Source organism: Nansenia antarctica, assembly GCF_963989245.1.
Source record: "Nansenia antarctica genome assembly, chromosome: 1".
Taxonomy (NCBI): domain Eukaryota; kingdom Metazoa; phylum Chordata; class Actinopteri; order Argentiniformes; family Microstomatidae; genus Nansenia; species Nansenia antarctica.
The window spans coordinates 26,846,024-26,865,616 of record NC_137674.1 but is presented as its reverse complement, the minus strand read 5'-3'; the positions used below and the strand labels follow the sequence as shown (position 1 = coordinate 26,865,616).

Below are 19,593 nucleotides of genomic sequence, written 5' to 3'. Positions count from 1 at the left end.
CTACCATGTGACCCCAGGGGGGCTCCGTAGTTACTACATCGGGGGGGAGAATTATTACCTTTTCTGTTGGATTCCTCGACAGAGATAATATGCACCAAGAAGGGAGGCCTGAGGAGAGGATGACCATTGGTGTTGAAGTGCATACTGGCTTCTCAAAACAACTTCTCCTCTCTCTTAAGCCTGGTACACACATAAAGATTTTCTAAATCTTAACAGATTTTTTATCTGAGAGAGACCCCACACATGGAGATACAAAATCATGGATTGAACAGTTTTGATCGTATTGTGTGTAGTGTGCTCCGATATTCCCAATACAGCACACCACATACATAAAGATCTGTCCTACGACAGTCTAGAGTCTCGTCCCCCAAGCCAGAAATCTCGCGTGATCAGGGTAGTAGTGCTTTAGCAGCTTTCTTGACTCGTCTCTCTGTTCCACAGCTGTAGAGCGCTGAGCCCTGCGGAGCAGTGTGTCCATCCTCCAGTCACATGTCGTCAGTACACTAATCCTATTATTTCCTGATAGCTCAAACACCATGTATTCTCATATAGCAAGAAGGTCATGTTAAAAGGCCAGGAAATTTTACTTTATGACCGCTGACAAGAAGTGTCTCTATAAAAAGTGTATAATTGACCTTCTGCCTATGATAATAGAAAATATGATACTCTGTAGTGACCATCCGCATCATGTCAAGTCAAGTTTTTGAAGAGGTCCTTGCAAAATCGTAACATTACTTAACTTAACTTAAGTGTATGACCACCAGTACTGTCTTAATGGCCGTACAGTAAACTGGAAAATGTGAGTTACACAGTCTGAGTCATTGTTCAACCAACATTATACAACAGTTAGTTCCGACCAAGTCATTTGATTGGACAAGAGGCATTCCATGAGTGCCGATATACAGTATAACAGCACTGGGACTTTTAACTATGTATCACTCCGAAATGACCGTTAATACAAAGTAGCTAGCCTACAGATGTTTGTGTTCAGGTTACTAGGCAACAGTCCAGTTGCGGAACAATTTTTTGTTGACAGAGCCAAAATAAATGATTAAATAAACAAACAAATCATAATCTGTTGTCGCTTATTACTGTTAACTAATAAATTGCGCTGTAGAACTGTTGTATAAAAGCAATATCACTTGCTTAATTGAAGTTGGAGAGTTTGAATATGGAGAGGTCCTACTTACAGCCAGAAACGCCAGGCCTCCTTGAGCAGCTGCAGCCCACTCAAAGTTCAGATGTTCAGTCATGATGCCACCGAGTGTTGGACCACAAAACATCCTATAGATCAAACACAATCTTGTTTAAGATTCCAATCTCTAAACTCAGACCCTGAGAGACTTAACTGGTTTTACATATGATGAAACGAATCATATACATGTAGGTTAACACTAGACGGTGACCCCTGTGAGTAAAACAATTTTCTATCTTTGCGCTCGATCATATTTCAGGACCCTCCTTTCATGACTTTTCCTAGATATGTGCGTTCTACCACCCAGTATCCTTACATTTTCAAAATCACTTCAAGATAAGACAGTATAAAGCTGTGCAGTTTTTCTGTGTCGGAGGCAGGCGAAAAAAAAAAGAAGCGCCCTCTAGTGATCTCTGTGTGTAAATAGCAGATTTACATTCTAAAAAGGGGGTCTATTTGACCCCCAAGGCGGCTCTACTAGTAGGTAAAATAGGCACGGCTGTTGTAGTGTTAAAAGGTGTGTGTCTACTTATAACATGTGTGCTGGAATAATGAATATCAGAGAGGACATACCCCGAGGACCAAACTGCACCAAACAATCCAGACACCAACCCAAGAGTACTTAATCCCTCGTCAAATCCATTTTCACTGCCATTAGAAAAGGGCATATTATTGTGTCTTCTGCATTACAGTACACACCAACACATAAACATGATGATACCTGTGTATTAAAGTTAGACTGGACCACAAAGATACGCATGGGAACTCACTGTGCACAGTTGAGGATTTCTGGGAACGTAGGGATGGCAGTCATGCCTAGTGAAACTCCAATGACACCCAGCATGAAGACCAACAGCCACAGCTGACTGCAGAGACACAAACATTATCCTGATGACAGAGAACATGAAACACTGGCACTGAGATTAATTCTCGACCAATAAATGAAAGAACAATGCAGTATATCATCCTGAGGTAACGAGTACACACAACACCCTCACCTCTGGATGTGGAGGACGGGGATAGGGCCCAGGAAACAGAAGCTCAGTGCTGTAGTAAAGCTTCCCATCACCATGAACCAACTCCTGAAGGACTGTGACAAGGACAATCAGGCTTACAGTGCTTACAGTATGTTACAAAAACAGGCTATTGAAATCCTAGTATCGAGCTTCTTTCAAAACTACATACCGATTAACACCATGTTGTACAACTGCATTTTTAATTCAATTGCCTCTACAGGTGACATCATTGGGATGGGTTGTGTGTCGTTGGTTTTACTCACGGGGATCTTGTCACTGACAAAGCCGAAGACAGGTGATGCCAGACAGTAGGATAGTGACAAACCCAGCATGAGAAGACCCACGTAACCTGGGGAGAGGCCGAACTGGAAGAAAAGGACACATTATGAAGGCATTGAAATCTGTCCTGCACTACAAAAAAGGGTTCTTAATGTGTCGTCCCTGCAGGGATCCGAACTCTTTTGGCGGCTGTGGCGCAGGAGGTAGAGCCGCCGTCTAATGATCGCAAGGTTGGCAGATCGGCGGTTCGAGCCCCGGCTGGCCACATGTCGAAGTGAAGTGTCCTTGGGCAAGACACTGAACCCGAAATTGCTCCCAATGAGCGGGCTGGCGCCTTGCATGGTAGCTTGCCGCCATTGGTGTGTGAATGTGTGTGTAAATGGGTGAATGAGAGGCCATTGTAAAGCGCTTTGGATAAAGGCGCTATATAAGTGCACTCCAGTTACCATGTTGAAACCTTTTGGGTTCCATGATGAATACTTTCTACAGAGGGTTCTACATGGAGGACAAAAAGGTTATCAAAGCGTTCCCCTCTACAGGGACAAATAAAGAACACTTTTGAAACCTTTGTTCAAACAGTGTACATAAGTCACATATTAAAATGTGAGAGATATATTACAAATACGATGCATTACAGTTCTTTACCTTATCAATAGCATGTATGGACAAGGTTGCATCCAGGAAGCCCAGTCCTGAGCTCAGAGTGAATATCACAAAGCTGATCAGGACGATTTTCAGACGAGTGAAGAGCCGAAAGAATGAATCCTTGGAGGGCTCGGCGGCTGAACGGTGAAGCACGCACAGGAACACAAAGATATCAGCAGCTACTCAATTGCTTGTGTAACATCTGGTTAAGTTGCTCTGATAACTCATTCAGTTATTTTTACAGCAATAAATACAGTGCTACTACATATAAGGTTCCTACAAGTTTCAACAAGTCAAATTAAAGACCCTTTTAGACCTTTTTTAGACCTCTTTTGACCTATTCACGACACAAATTAGGGATTTCACTGCCATACAGACAAAAAAGTCTGAAGGATAATTAATATAAAATAAATATTGGTTCCAGCTTGATTAACTGCAGCGTAAATAGATGTGGTCGGACTGATTTCCTTGCAGGACAAGCTAAGCTCATTTTTAAGACCTAGCACCTATTTTTTTTTACCTAATAGCTGAAATGTAAGACCTTTTTAGGCCTTATAAATCGGATTGCTGGATTTTAGACTTTAAGGCTTTTTAAGACCAGCGCGGGAACCCTGTACATAGGAGTAAGAGCAACTTTGTGACAATGAAATATTGACATTGTCCTAAATCAATCTCTTACTAATGTTGGGTAAGACCTTAATGATGAACGGGACCATCAGAAGAAGGAAGCACCCCAGAACCATGAAAGGGACTTCATATCCAAACGACTGATACAGCCATCCACCCAATGGCGGTCCCAGTATAAGACCTAGTCCAGTAAACATCTCCAAAAACCCCTGAAAAGACAAAAACAACACACAGTTTGACCTGTTGTTACCCACAGAACAAGACTCAACATGTCAACAACCATGCCATCCTAATGACCCTAACCCCATGACCAAAATAGAGAAGCTACCGGTAATCACCATGGTTGTTGCCTTGGAGAGTGCAACAATGAAGGGCACTACTTGTGGGAAACCAACATATTCAACAACTTAGACCATAAGCTGTTTTTTTGTTTGGGCATGGTTCTAATGACACTGCAACATACCACTGAAATTGTTACACAAGATTGACTAAACTTACCAGAACAGTTGCTATATTGTTTGGGAATACTTTCGCAGAGACGGCAAAAGAAGAAGTAATTGCAGCAGCAAAGCCAACAGCATCTACAGACCGTATGATAAAACAGAGAGTAATAAAAGTAACTCCGTCAGGAACTCTGTCCAGTAAGCTGCAAAACAAGAAGAGAAGAAGAAAGAAAGAAAATTAGAAGAATTATTTATTTCTTTTATTCTAAATTGTAAACAATTCTTACACAAACATGATACTATTTTGTGCCATGAGAAAACAAACATAATTGATAAGAGAATGACAGTTCGTAAGTAGTTAGAAAGGTTATTTTATGAGCGGCTGACTAATCCAGTCTCTGATGTGTTAAAGGTTAACAGGATTGCTTTGATGATGACATCACTAATCAGATGGTATCTTAACAGAGGACGACCACACTTGCCCGAAAAGAATGGTGCACCATGACGACACAAATAATCCTGCAATAAGCATGAACTTTGGCCCAATCTGGATCATCTGAAAGGACAGGGAAGGCATGTGTGTGTGACAAAACAAGTTGTAAGTGAAGTAGTACTGGAGTGCAATGACTAAATGTAATTAAAGGTACTTACATATTTTCCCATTATTAACGAGCCTATCAAATTGCACAGAGCATAGCACCCAAATATAAGGCCGATGATGGTCTGACTGGCTCCTTTTTTCAATGCCTGTATTGAATCAATGGGTAAAACTGTTAGCAACTGTTTCTATTAATAGATTCCATTAAAAAAGTTGGTCAGCTGAAATCAGCTTAAGTCAACCACGTTCAAAACTCAAAGTGTTACATCTTAGGACGGCTTACTATACTTCCACAGGCTGAACCTTACTAAGGTTGAAGTTATTGCTATCACTGTGTACATTGCTGTAGGCTGACATCATTGACCATGAGCAATACATTACTATCAAGGAGTGGCAGTTATTAGATTAAATTAGATTAGATTCACAGTTACTGTGTTGTCATGGTCAAATAAGTATCAGTATAATTACTCTCTGGTGGGGGTCACTCTTAATGCATTGCCCTTTGGGCATCCAGTCATCTGACCAGGCTTGATGGGTTGGGGGGGGGGGGGAACCCTTAGGGCATATTTTCTCATGTCAAGCACATGACACACAAGACCATTATGTCCTGTCTGCTATAACATCCCTTGCAAAAATGCACAACTATTTTATTGATACAAATAAATAAACCATTAAATTTCGAATTGCTGTTTGGACCCATTTAAAAATAATAATAATAGCCAGCTCAGATATTACTAAATTAAATTGATGATCTTGAAAATTACCTCATTCGGGAAAAATGGTCCTAATACGGAATAGCAGATCATTGAACTGAAATTGACAGCTGCCATTGATATGAGAGTGAGGATCTGCTGCCGGGACATCCCAGGAGATGAGATGTGTGTGTTTGTTGGTTCCTCCGGGGTGCTGCCATCTGCATGCATGCAAGAGCATACATTATTAGTAAAAAGTGTCGCAGTCACAATTAGTGTTGCATTTGGGCTGACCTTATTAGAAACACAAAGCTACTCAAACAATAGGCGATTGCTGATACTGACCAAAACGTGCTGCAATAAGTAGCCTACAGTATAATAATGTCACCAACCTGTTTGCGAAACTTCATTTGGATCCATGTTGTCATTCCCCATAGATGACTTTGACTTTCGTTCCGGTTACTAAACCACAAATTACAAAACAGAAGATCCGGAAGAATAGGAAAGTAGGCTATACTGTTCACCCACATAGCAACGAGACCAGGGAGAAGTGAAACCTTGTTGTTTGAATTCTAAGTGGCCGCTTAGTTCACAGATCATGTCGAGAACAGCGTCTGTCAGGTTATTCCGTCTGTAAAACACTGTAAGTGAAAGGATATGTCCTAGTGCCTTTATATAACTTATATAAGTTGTTCGGTAATGGGGTTTGGTGACGTTCAATATCCCGCCCATGCGATTGAAAGATTCGAAAAAACATTTATGAGTTAATTTGAAACTAGACAAAGTATTTTCAATGTTACACATTTTATTAGGTTTTTGGATACCAGCAGCTTGTATGGACAATATAATTGTATTTGATATAAAACCAAAAACGACTATAGGCAACAAAATATTCCATAGGCAGTGATGCTGGCTTACAAAGACCCCACTTGTCCGTATTAATAGTAAGCATCCATCACAGTATATCTTTTTTGCATTATAATGTACCAATTCTGAGAGTTGCGAAAATTGAACTGAATTACATAACTCATCCTATATAGTCTAGAAACGTTTTGAAATAAACCTGTAACAGCACCAGACAAATAATGTTACTGCATTACTGAACTTGTTCACAAATTAATCAATAATATATCAATCAAATCCAATTATACTCTGATATATCAGGTAACACATTACATTAGTTCGACACCTGTGTTGTAATGTTGTTACCTGATATAATGACAACTTCAATACCATACTGACACATCGTTAGCAATAATGCAGACAAGCTCTATCTATCAAAAAGCAGCAGCAACTCCAAAAAGGCCAAGCACTTCACATTCAAATGCAATTTTCAAGTACAGTAGCTGCATAGGAAACATCAAGTGACAAAAACACAGCCAACCAAGTTTACTGCTGAAATTAGATTAATTGAGAGGTTAGCTTCGAATTTTTTTTGTGTGTTTGTTGCTAAATTTCTCATGAGTTGACATCTGGCAGTAGGATGTATGAACTCTTTCCCAGATACTTGATCCATGCATTTGGTAATGTTTTAATTTACACATGCTTTCATTTCTGAAAATTGACTTTTAAAATGTATTTTACACGGGGGGGCTTTCAAACGAGATGACAGACTTTAGACGTTAGATTCAATATTAATAAACATTCTACTTGAATGTGTCACAATGTTACCATATACAGTATATAGTATGTGGTCTTACAGTATGATCAGATAGACATTGATATGATGGCAATCGTAAATGATGACTACTACAGTGACATAAGGAAATGCAGGATATTCCTATGGGATCACTTCATAGAAGTAAAAGTCATCCTTCAATAAATATGGTCTCATCTTTCATATCAAACATTTTAACGTTAGTAACAGAATTAAACACATTTGAAATCAAATTGATATAAACAATTAGGCTTGTGAAAGGCTTGTGACGCAAACAAGTGCATTACATCCATGAAGAAACAAGACTGTACCTCCTTTTTAAAAAAAATATGTACTCACTTCCTATGTAATGACAGGCCTTCATAATCAAGTATCTAGTTGACACTTATCCCCCAAAATACATTCAACGGTGAATGAATAACTGTGACTTAGAATATAAACAGCAACATAATAAATAATGTTCAGATTGTAATACATTCAAAACAAAGTATTGACTATGATCAAACACTTCTTATTTTTCTTTTGACAATTTTCTTTGATAAGTCTTAAATAACATTGCATGTTTACACAGGATAATTTTTAAATTGTGTGTACATACTGTATATGTAAGCAAGAACAGCTTGCATATTTAAACCCCAAAATAACCAAACAACCAAAATAAATGACCTCTCTGGTCCTTGCACTACAGGCCCTGGTACAGGCCCCAATATAACCATTCTCTCATAATAATTTACATTACATTACATTTAATGACACAATAAAGAATTTAATCAGACAAAAATAAATAACAATCATAAAATAAAATAAAAACCTGTCTTCATTAATTTAATCTCCTATTTAAGCCTTTGAGTGACGTTGGCTAAGGCAACAGCGAACGCCTGGACTGCTGAAAAAGGATACTGGAAATCCAGGATGTAGGCATTCCCGTCTATCCTGCCAAACTGCATCACCTAGCGAAAGATGAAGTGAAAGGAATTAGGGAAACAAATAAAGGCAAAAGCTATAACATGTCGTGACGTTAGAATTATTATTAGTTCTATCTAAATATTTGCAAAAAATTTAGTTTTTTACGTAATCCGATCCATTAGGTGTTTATTAATGCCTGTGTGGTGTTATTTTTAAAATGTTGAAAATGTTTAGTTAGTAATTAATCAAATACAAAGGTTCCATCTCACAAAACATAATGGAATGGAAAAACTGACGCTCAATATCTCTGAACTACCCTAAACGGAGATAGAACCTTATAATTCTAAGCTCACAATGTTCTGCCCAAATGTTTGGCAACAATAATACTACTGTAAATCATTTGACATTATAACGGGCATGTGGGGTAAGTGGTTGTTTTTTTTATCAAGGTTTATGTATATAAGTAATGGAAGGAAAATCATACTTGTCTGCCATCCAACTCGATCTGAAAGTTCTTGGCAGACTCCTGAGTCACTCGTCCTCCAAAGTCAAGCTGGTACACCTGTGTGGCCTCGTTCCACAATGGCTGCTTATTAGCCATGACGTAGACGAATCCCTGACTGCCCAGGCCACGGTCCTCTCTCTCATTGGCCTTACGGCACTTGATCTCCTCCAGCTCGTTAGCCATTCGCTGGTTGCGTTTGCTCTTCCAGCCCTTCTTGCTGCTCTGGCTCTGGTTCATCAATTCGTCGCCGCTGATGAAGAGCTCCGGCTCGCTCTCTGAACTGTCCTGGAACTCATTGGTGGTCCTGTTCTGCTTCTTGGTTTTGTTATTAGGCTGCTCTCTCTGCCCTTTGGGTTTCTTCTTCTCTCTGCCGCCGAGTCTCGGGCTAGAGATGAGAGAGTTGAAGTCGGAGAGGGCGCGACCCTCCTTTTTGGATTTGCCCTCCGAGACGGTGGTCATGCTGGCCTCCTCAGCTCTGCTGTCCAGCCTTTTACGACTCTTCTTGCCAAACCTGTCTGACCCCTGCGGAACGGGGCTTTCGTTTAGGGGAGAAGGCTCGGGGAAACCGCTGCTAGCAGACTCCGCCAGTTCCTCTGGAGCATTTTTAATGTTCGGCGGCAGCTCGGACGGAGGAGGGGGAGGGGGGAGAGGGGGAGGCGGGGGTGGGGCAGCCGGAGGTGGGGAGAGGATTGGTTTCTCTAACACCTGATGAGACTTATTTGAGAGGGTGCCTGTATGGGTGGGGTCCTGTACGGGTGGACAAGGGTAGGGGTTCCAGGGGTGTAAGCTAACAGCATGCAGCTGGAGCCCAGCGCAGGAGCTGGCCCCTGGGTACATTGGGGGGAGAGGGCAGCAGGTCAAGTTGGTCACATTGGGTGGGTAGCCTGGTGGCAGGACCAGACTGGGATCCTGCTGAGTATAGGGGACTGAGGAAACCACCTCATTTGGTGGTGGGGGGGGGCTCTGCAAGGACTGAGGTGGGGGTCCACTGGGACCGACACCTGGAGGAAAGGGTGACAAGGAGATCTGGTAGCCTGACGGAAACGATACAGCACTAGGACTGCTAGGAGGTTTTGTCGTGAGCATGAAAGGCAGCCGTGTCACGTCTAAGTGCTGAGCTTGGCTAAAGATGAGGGGGGGCGTGGGTTTGTGTGCTCCTGGTGGGGGAGGAGCCAAGAGGGTCTGCTCTTGGGATATCCAGAACTCTTCTGCAGTGGAGGGATCCCACTGGTAAGGTGGGGGACGTTTAAGTGTCAAATTAACTTCCCCAAGGGTTAAGTGACGCACAGATTTCTCTAGATGACACTGCTGCTGCTGATTCAGGGTTTCGTCTTCAGTAAAGGCAGAGTTCACGTATACTGTCCTGTCCCTGCTGTTATCGACGGGACTCAACAGATTGTAAGATGACTGTGAGGCTAGAGGTGAAGCGCTATTGGAGTGCACGATTATGGTGCTGTGATGTGAACCTTTCCCTGGTGGGAAATCTTGCCGTACAACAGTGCCACCTGCGATCCCACTGCTGCTGCTCCCGCCGCCGCTAACACTGACACTGGTGCTGCTGCTCTGACTGCTACACTGTGTGCACGTATACAAAGCGGATGGCACCCTCTGCTGGTAAGCGTGAGCCATGGCACTATTGATTTTCGACTTGGTGGGTAGGGTTCGTGAGGCGTCGACTATCTGCGGCACCCTCAGAGTCACATCTCTGCGATCACCACGTCTCAAAGTAGCATGAATCAGACTACTGTCGATTCGTTGCGGAGGAGCAAGTGTAGTAGCGTTGACCTGATTGGCTGGATCTGGGTAAGGAGGCGGGTCTCCGCTAGGGATAGAGTATCGGGGAACCGAGAGGCGGCTTAGAGTTGCCGAGCTATAAGGAAGCTGCATGTTTTTCTTCTCCGATGACGTCACTTTAAGTGTGGCCGAACCCCCCATGCCTTGAACAGCGTATGCGTTCTGGTTACGTATGAGTCTCCTACGTGGGCGACACACCTCCTCGACATTCCCACGGCTGTCGAAGGTGGTGATCCTCTCGTATCCCATCGGTGTGGGATACTGAAGACCCACAGGGTGGAGGGAGAACTCGTCCTTCTTTAGACAGTGGTCTGCTGCCAGCACGTTGGGGTTGTCACAGTCGGTGATGAGGCCCTGGGGAGCAGTGGAGGTGGCGGCCGTGGCAACGGAAACCACGGTGCCTGGGTAGGGGGGCGGAGGATTGACCTTCCTCATCTGGATCTCCAGAGATATATCTGCCTCCATGAAGGACGGCGGTAAAGACCTGGGTAGTTGTGGCTTCATAGTATGAGGGTGTCCCTGCTCTCCTCCCCTGTCTAGTCCGGGCTCTGTGGTAGGGTGGGGAATCTGTGGCAGTACATGGAGCTGTTGCAAAGTGATGGTGGGATAGCCAGAGGGCGGAGGGGGCAGTGTGATTTGCATCTTAAACTGCTGTTGCATCTGTTGATGCTGCCTCTGCATCTGTTGATGTTGTTGCTGTATTTGCTGATGTTGCTGTTGCAGTTGCTGCTGCTGCTGCCTCATCTCCTGGATCTGTTGTCGGATCTGCTGCTGTTGCTGCTGCATCTGCTGCTGCTGTTGGTGGATCTGTTCGTGTTGCAGTTGCATTTGTTGGTGTTGCTGATGGATTTGCTGTTGCTGCTGAATCTGGTGTTGTTGCAGTTGTTGGTGTTGGTGAACCTTCTGGTGTTGTTGTTGGTGCTGCTGCTGTTGTTGCTGCTGCTGCTGCTGTTGTTGTTGTTGTTGTTGTTGTTGTAGGTGTTGTTGTTGTTGTTGTTGTTGTTGTTGCTGTAGCTGTTGTTGTTGTTGCTGTTGCTGTAGCTGTTGTTGTTGTTGTTGTTGTTGGTGGTGGTGGTGGTGATGGTGGTGTTGTTGTTGTTGGTGGTGGTGGTGTTGCTGTTGTTGTTGTGTCTGTATTTGCTGTGGTTGTTTAGACTGCTGTTGGTGGGTCTGTGGTTCTCTCTGTGACTGCAGACGTTGTTGATGAGGTTGTGGTGGAAGGTGATGTGGGGGCGGGGGTGGAGGCAGAGTCCCAGCCAGGAGTTGACCCATCTCTAGCCCATTGAAGATCACCTGTCCTGGGTTAGAGTACCGTGTTGGCACAGAGTACTGTGCTGCAACAGCATCCTGACCGCGGTCGGGGACCGGGACAGCGGCGGCTGCCGCGGCAGCTGCTGCAGCCGCAGTAGCAGTAGGATTGGTCAAGACATCCAGCTGAATGTTCTGGTTGGCCAGCAGGGATTGGACCAGCCCAATGCTCTGAGTAGGCGACATCGCTTGGGCTGGGCTATGGATAGGGGCTATGGGGATGTTGACCGTGCAGGTAGGGTTGTCACCAGTCACTCCAGAGGTTCCCATCACTGAAAGACAACTCAAAATTACCTTCCAGTTAATGTCATATCAGGAATTTCAACTAAACACATTAAATAGATTTCATTTTTCACTTCATTCCCACCTGGTAAATCATCCTCATCCTCACTGAAGACGTTAGGGTTGAAGACAGGCAGGCTCATGAAGTCAAGTGAAATCTTTCGCACCTCTGGGAGGTAAATTGTCATCTGCCTCGGTTGCAGATGAAGCAAGCTGGTCTTATAGATAACTGAAACAGATACAATTCTGCGTCAATACACAGGTATAGGGGCAACCTAATGTTTAATGTTACCAATTTGATATTTGTTCATTTCTTTTCCTTTTAAATGTTAGTCATGTTACCTGCACCAAGGTTGGCAGGCAAGAAAGAAGCAAGGCCAACAATCTTGAACTTCGTCCCCCAAATGTTGGAAGTGACCTGAGCAAGGTAGTTATGCTGTGAAACAAAGCATATATGAAGTCAGATGAGAATTGAGTCACAAACACAACAACACACCAGGGTTCCCGCGCTGGTCTTAAAAAGCCTTAAAGGCTAAAATGTAGCAAACCAAATTTCAAGGCCTAAAAAGGTCCTAAATGTCAGTTATTCAGTCTAAAAATGAGGTGCTAGGTCTTAAAAATGAGATCCTGCAAGGAAATCAGTCCGACCATCTATTTACGCAGAAATTAATCAAGCTGGAACCCAAAAAATGCCAAATCGCTTCCTTTTTTGTCTGTATGGCAGTGGAATCCCTAATTTCATCACCTCGAGGATGCCAAAAAGCTATCATATGGTGTCGCGATAGGTCTAAAATTATATTCAAAGAGGTCTAAAAAAGGTCTAAAAAGGTCTTGAATTTGACTTATTGAAACTTGTAGGAACCCTGACACACATGTGTACGACAACACATTCAGACAATACCTCTGTGATTCCATCCATGGAAAACTCTCTGCGTGTCAGACTCGGGGATCGAATTTGAGGCTTCTTTGTTGGTAACCTTGGTGATCGCGGTGTTTCCTGAGTAGGTTTGGGAGATTTTCTAGATTCTATGTTCATTCTGCAAAAATTATGAAATTCATTACTATGAAGAAACACTGTATCAAATGTATCATGCCTGAATTGAAGACATCATGACATTTGTTTTAAACTATAAGTACTGTATAATCATTAGTTTTATACAATATAGAGATTATTTTCTTCTTTCTTCTGTCTTCCAGGCAATTTAAACATAATAGGCTACCTGGAAAGCTTAGGTGACCTGTTTCCCCTGGACAGCTTTGGCGACTTCTTCCCAACCCACTCATCACTCAACTCAATGTCACTGGAGTCAGAGCAGTTACAGCTATCAGTCATGTAGGAGATCATGGCATTTACACACACCTCATCTGAAACAAAAACATTTGTTTCAATTCACTTCTGAACAACATTGTGGCCTCGTGTCTATTTTGAGCTGCATACTACCAGTGTTCTACACTAAAACCCCACCTGCTTTGCTGTCTGTTTTCGGGTCCATGATGACAAACTCTGGCCGTAGCTTGCTGATGCGGCGGCCTTTGAGGATAGGCACCAGTCCTCCCAGGTGCTCCAGGTAGAGGGTGTAGCAGGGGCCGCCCGCCTCCGGGTTGTCCTCCACCCGCTTCATGGTGCAATGGAGCCTCTCGTTCCCCGCCGTGGGGTAGCTCACAAAGTCCCGGATGTTGTTGGGGTCAGGAATGGGCGGCTGGAGAGAAGGAGGAAAAAAGTTTAAAAAGCATTAAACTTTTAATAGGAGCGGCTCACACACCAATGGCGGCTAGCTACCATGCAAGGCACCGGCCCACTCACTGGGAGCAATTTGGGGTTCAGTGTCTTGCCCAAGGACACTTCGACATGTGGCCAGCCGGGGCTCGAACCGCTGATCTGCCAACCTTGTGATCATTAGACGGTGACTCTACCTCCTGCGCCACAGCCGCCCCAGCAGCCACTCCCAATGTAATATCCTTTTACCTTAATGGTGGGTATGAAGGCAGTGGTGACATAGGAGCAGAGGAGGGAGGGCATGTTCAGTTTGCCTACATCCCGTTCCTCCCGTAGGGCACTGGCAATGCCCTGCTGGCACAGCAGCTGCAGGCTGGCCACCCGATGCTCCACGCGTACCACGTACAGCGCCGGTCCACACGCCAGAAACAGACGAGAGTCTCTGTGACCCCAGCAGATGGTGGTGATGGGTCGCTGAAAGGTTGAGAAAGCGCCACAGTCAAAGCCCTCTTGGTTCTCCTGTCATTTTTCATTTCCTACTACTGTGTGTTTGATGCCTATAGTAGCTAGTCATTCGATTAATATTTTAGATTACTACGATCTACAAGAGTACAACATTCATTCAGATCACGGGTACAGGGTGAATGTTATTAATAATTCATCAGAATGTCGGAAGTTGGAAGTTATCAAAGCCATTTTTAAGAGTACATGGAGCTAATAACTCACTGTCTATTGAAAATACATGTTCCAAAACACCTCAGGGTAGAGGTGGGACAGCTGACCTGGGCAGGCGTCTCTAACGTGTAGATATGTTCCCCCTGGACGTTGTAGAACTTGACAAGGGCGTTCCTCATGATGGATGCACAGGCTGAGGCAGTAGGGAGGCCGTGTCTCTCCATGCCAGCCACGGCCAGGAGATCCCCCTGTGAACACCACTGGACCTCCACGTCTGTGGTAGAAACGCCTCAGTGAGGGCACATTCGTGCTAAAGCCCTGGACAGGCTCCAGTATGTGCAGAACTCAGCTGCCAGGGTCCTCACCCACACCAAGCCCTGGCAGCACATCACCCCCACCCTCATTCACCTCCACTGGCTCCCGGTCAAATCCCGCATTACCTACAAAATCCTCCTCCTCACCTAGAAATCCCTCCACGCCTGCGCCCCCCAGTACCTAACTGACCTCCTCTCCCAACATACCCCTTCCCGGAACCTGCGGTCCGCAGACATGGGCCTGCTATCCACCCCCCGCACCAAACTACGGACCTTTGGGGACAGAGCCTTCAGCGTGGCTGCACCTACTCTCTGGAACTCCCTCACCATAGTGATCCGCAACGCCCCACCCTGGACTCCTTCAAATTAGCCCTTAAAACCCACCTGTTCACCAAGGCCTTTGGCCCTTAGTCAATGTTTCAGTTTTGCTTGTTTGTTTTCTGTTTTGTCTGTCTGACCATTTCCCTTATTGTAAAGCGTCCTTGGGTTTTTTGAAAGGCGCATAGTATTTTTTTACTATGTTTTGAACTTATTATGTTTTTAGGTTGTTTTGTTTTGAACTTATTATGTTTTTAGGTTGTTTTGTTTTTAACTCATTATGTTTTTAGGTTGTTTTGTTTTTAACTCATTATGTTTTTACGGTTGTTGTTTTTTTCTCTCTGTAGCACTCTTGAGATTCTTTTGAATGAAAAGTGCAATACAAATAAAATGCATCATCATCATCATCAGTACACTATATAACTGTGTGGGGGGGGTCTAGACTGAACAGTGCAAGCACCCACTCCCAAGTAATCACACATTCAAACAACGGCAAAACAAATCCCATGGCGAAAGGAATACATCACCTTTGAGGCCTGAGCGGATTATGGTCGGAGAGAGGTCGTCATAGTTGTTCATTAAACTGATGTCTCCAGATATGAAGCTGACTGTCAGCAGAGGCTTCAGGTTACGCACTTTGGGGGAAAGATACAAGCAATAATTAGTTACAACATACCAAAATATATACCAAAAGAGATGGGTTAGTTAGATGTTGTTTTAAGAGCATGCATTATGCCAAAAAACAATGTGTACCTTGTGGCGGGGCGTTGTCATCAGAGTCGGTGTCGCTCTCGGTGCTGTCCTCCACCAGGAAGCTCGGGCAGTTCCATGACATGCCTACGATCCCATCGGACTCATGCAGCAGGACATGGGCTAGCATGCGGCCGTGGCAATCCATCACTATCACCTGACCATCCGCTGTGCCAAACAGCACCTACAGTATGCAGGGGATGGGGAGGGTTCACTTCTGACAGAAAGTATGCAGGGGATGGGGATGGTTAACTTCTGACAGAAAGTATGCAGGGGATGGGGAGGGTTCACTTCTGACAGAAAGCAAGATGTTGAATACAGCTGTGACAAGCAGGTCGTGTTACTATATATGTATTCGAAATATCAAAACATGTACTACTATATAGATGTGTGTGTCGTTACAACTAGAGACAGTGTGTATAGTTACACCTTGACTGCTCCTCCTGAGACTTCTACTGCCCCCCAGCACTGCGTCTCCTGAAGACACCCGCTTTTCCCCCTTTACTGTGTCCCCTAAAACTTCTATTGCCCCCCTTGTACTGTTTCTCTGTTTCTCCAGTGTCTATATCTATATAAAAATAATAATAATAATAATAATAATAATAATAATAAATAAATAAAGTCTAGGTTTAGAAGATGGTGATAGAAGAAGATTTTCCCTTCTATCACAGAGACTGCCAATGGCCCCGGGCCTGAGCTGGATTATTCTTCCTGCTACGACTGGTGGATTGATGATTCACTTGCTTAGTCAAATGTATTGATTGTAAGTCGCTTTGGAATAAGGCGTCTGCTAAATGCCAAAAATGTAAAAGAAAATGTAAATATATAGTACCTGCTGGTCATCAGGAGTCCAAATCCCACAGGTGATTTGGCTCTCTAGGTTGATCTCAGAGGACCAGTGTCTCTGGCCGCTAACCGACCCCACCAGGACGAACCCATCCCTGTAGGCGATGAGAGCCTGAGTGCCGTCATGTGACCAAGTGAAATCACTCACCTAATGGAAAGAGCCCAGAATCCATCCTTTATTAATCCTGAATACACATTCTTCCCATCAATACACACGTATGTTCTCCTCCTCTCCTCAACAAATACATGTGTTATTCTTCGACAATCTTTCCATCAATTCATGCCAAATATATTTTTTAGATGGTGACCACCGGTGCATTTCTATGGTCAATGATTATGCATGTGTGTAATAAAGTGAGTTAAAGTTAAATGATACAGTTTACCTGGGCGCCACGGTCATTCACTAACTCTACAGACCACCGTCCCTCATACTGAATCCACACGAATATGCCTCCCTCCATGTCACATGTGGCCAGCTTCTGAAAGGGCTCATTCCAACGCACCAGGACAACCTGCACAGGCACAGTATGACACTGGGATCACACTCCATACACAGGCGGCTGTTTAGGGCTGTCATTTTGGAATACCATACTACATTATTGCTCATATTCAACCAAAAAGGCATTAGCTGAATGAGGAAAAAGTAGAGTTACTACATGAGTTCCAATCAGTGTTACATATACATACATATTATGTTACGGTACATGTGGGAATACGGTACATGTGGGAAAACTAGGGTTAGGGTTAGGTGCTAGGGTGCTAGGGTTAGGGTTAGGGGTAGGGGTAGGGGTAGGGTTAGGGTTAGACATTCCAGCATGTACCAAGTCGACGTAGCACCTAACCCTAACCCTAGTTTTCCCATATGTACCATAACATATACTGTATATTCCATGCAGACATAAGATAGTCTACTCTTTTGTGACGTGTGGTACTGACAGCCTAATTCATTGAAATCGAAATCGAACCTACATCAAATTAAATGAAATCTATTTATATCACACATTTCGCACACGGGTGTGGTATGTATACAATGCACTTCTGAAATGACATTTCTGAAAATGGAACATTGTGAAATGAAATAAAAAATGAAAGCCCCACCTCACTGTTGTGTCCTCGTAAGTTGAAGTTGATTCTCTGAGGGGTGTTCCTGTCCCTCCTACAGTGACTGGATGTGAAAGTCACCCCCACCACTCCTCTCCCGTTCCCCGTAGCCAGCCAGCCCTCCTCGTAGTAGCGCCTCCGGCACACTGCCTTGTCCTTCTCACTCTTGGGAACCCTCCCTTTCCATGAGAGGCAGAGGATGTTGGAGTCGCTGCACAGGATAGGACCATGTTCCACAGCAGCCAACATCCCTACAGAGTGACCAGGCTAGAGGGAAGGTGATGAAGAGAGAACACTCTGAGTTAACTGGACTGCACTTATATAGTGCACTTATATAGCGCCTTTATCCAAAGCGCTTTACAACGGCCTCTCATTCACCCATTCACACACACATTCACACACCAATGGCGGCAAACTACCATGCAAGGCGCCGGCCCGCTCACTGGGAGCAATTTGGGGTTCAGTGTCTTGCCCAAGGACACTTCGACATGTGGCCAGCCAGGGCTCGAACCGCCGATCTGCCAACCTTGCGATCATTAGATGGCAGCTCTACCTCCTGCGCCACAGCCGCCCGAGTTTGATGGTGTAACGGTCAATCAGACTCATAAGACTCGATTACATGACAGTATTTCTATCCTATAAAGACATGCTTTTTTTCTTGGACATTTTATTCTAGATTATTCAGAGGACAATGTCAATTCTTTACAATTGTTATTCATGATGGACTTGCAGTAAAGTAGTATAACTGTATGAATGATAGGATGTCTTTTCAACAGGTACCAAATCATCCAATCCAGTCAGGTCAGTCATACATACATTATTATAATGTCTTACATAATGAAGTACATTCAGGTGAATCCAATCAACTCCATCTATGTAGGCCTACTGTAACTGATGGAATGTACTCACCTCATAGTTCCTGGACATCATTAGTTACAATTTGGCCTCGGAAGGTGGTGTCCATATTTCCATTCAGATGATGCACTGAAGAGTGAGAGAAGTCCTGATGCGCAGAGAAAAATCTATGAAGAAAACAAGGGCATCATACAGCCAAATGTTGCCCGGGATTCATTTTAATGTATCAATCTTGCGCCACAGAGTTCATCATGATCAAATAAATCCCTTGCTTTTGGTACGAAATGACCATGCCATAAATCGGGTAGAGACGCCGTTCTTTGGTGTAAAGGGAAAAAACCATAAAAGAAGAATGTATTCAAGTTAAGCATTTAATTGTATTATTAAATTGTATTTCTGACATAAATAGCAGCTGCCTAGTCATTCAGTGCATCAACCTTGAAAATGCTTCCAGCGAATCTATAGAACAGTGTTTCTATGCAACGCTGCATTGACCAGTCTGACTCTCTCGTTCTTGTCTCCATAGGTACAGGGAACATTAGGCTGTTACGTCAGGAAAACGTGATACTTCAATAAAACTAATGGATTTCAATGTAAACGCTAAACTGATAAGAAGCAGATACAATATAGCCTAACAGGTCGGCTATATTTCTATCGACTATTAGAAATAAACACGATTATGCAATCAGTGAATAGTCCCTCCTAGTATCTGTGTAAAAGGCCTTTCATTAATTCAATGATTTCTTCAGTAGTAGCCTAACCACCACCCCATGCTATTTCGTTTGGATGGAATTCAGATTAAATGATGATGGATTCAGATGATCTCACAATTCGTGAACACCTCGAGTCTTCTTTGCCTACTAATGATTCCAATTCAATTGACAGACAGAATGAAGAGGACATTAAAACAAACGAGAGATGGACAGTAGATTATGCTGCGTTGCAGAACTCACCTGAAACGAAGGGCGCTGGAATAATCATTGATCTGTGCAGCCGCGCAACCGAGCTGTCGCTTTTCAGATGGGACTTGCTTGTGCCTTTAAATCGGGTTGCCATATATGAGTATAAGC

At 43.8% G+C, this 19,593-nt stretch overlaps 2 protein-coding genes across 2 annotated transcripts; both read right to left on the bottom strand.

Moving 5' to 3' along the window:
* Positions 1-174: 174 nt before the first annotated feature.
* slc18b1 (solute carrier family 18 member B1) lies at positions 175-5,675 on the bottom strand (the record flags this gene model as incomplete). The annotated part of the gene is made up of 12 exons (XM_080545521.1): positions 5,568-5,675; positions 4,857-4,952; positions 4,682-4,761; positions 4,261-4,408; positions 3,815-3,971; positions 3,136-3,272; positions 2,475-2,576; positions 2,194-2,285; positions 1,966-2,061; positions 1,769-1,843; positions 1,191-1,284; positions 175-180 (listed from the first exon to the last, which is right to left on the bottom strand). The coding sequence occupies exons 1-12, from the start codon at positions 5,664-5,666 to the stop codon at positions 175-177; spliced, it is 1,182 nt and encodes a 393-aa protein (XP_080401647.1). The 5' UTR covers positions 5,667-5,675.
* Positions 5,676-7,985: 2,310 nt separating this feature from the next.
* Positions 7,986-18,595, bottom strand: tulp4b (TUB like protein 4b; the record flags this gene model as incomplete). The annotated part of the gene is made up of 15 exons (XM_080536409.1): positions 7,986-8,102; positions 8,543-11,937; positions 12,033-12,176; positions 12,290-12,383; positions 12,849-12,984; positions 13,168-13,312; positions 13,413-13,647; positions 13,914-14,138; positions 14,447-14,613; positions 15,499-15,606; positions 15,725-15,905; positions 16,554-16,715; positions 16,951-17,079; positions 17,666-17,935; positions 18,578-18,595. The coding sequence occupies 15 exons, from the start codon at positions 18,593-18,595 to the stop codon at positions 7,986-7,988; spliced, it is 5,526 nt and encodes a 1,841-aa protein (XP_080392535.1).
* Positions 18,596-19,593: the final 998 nt, after the last annotated feature.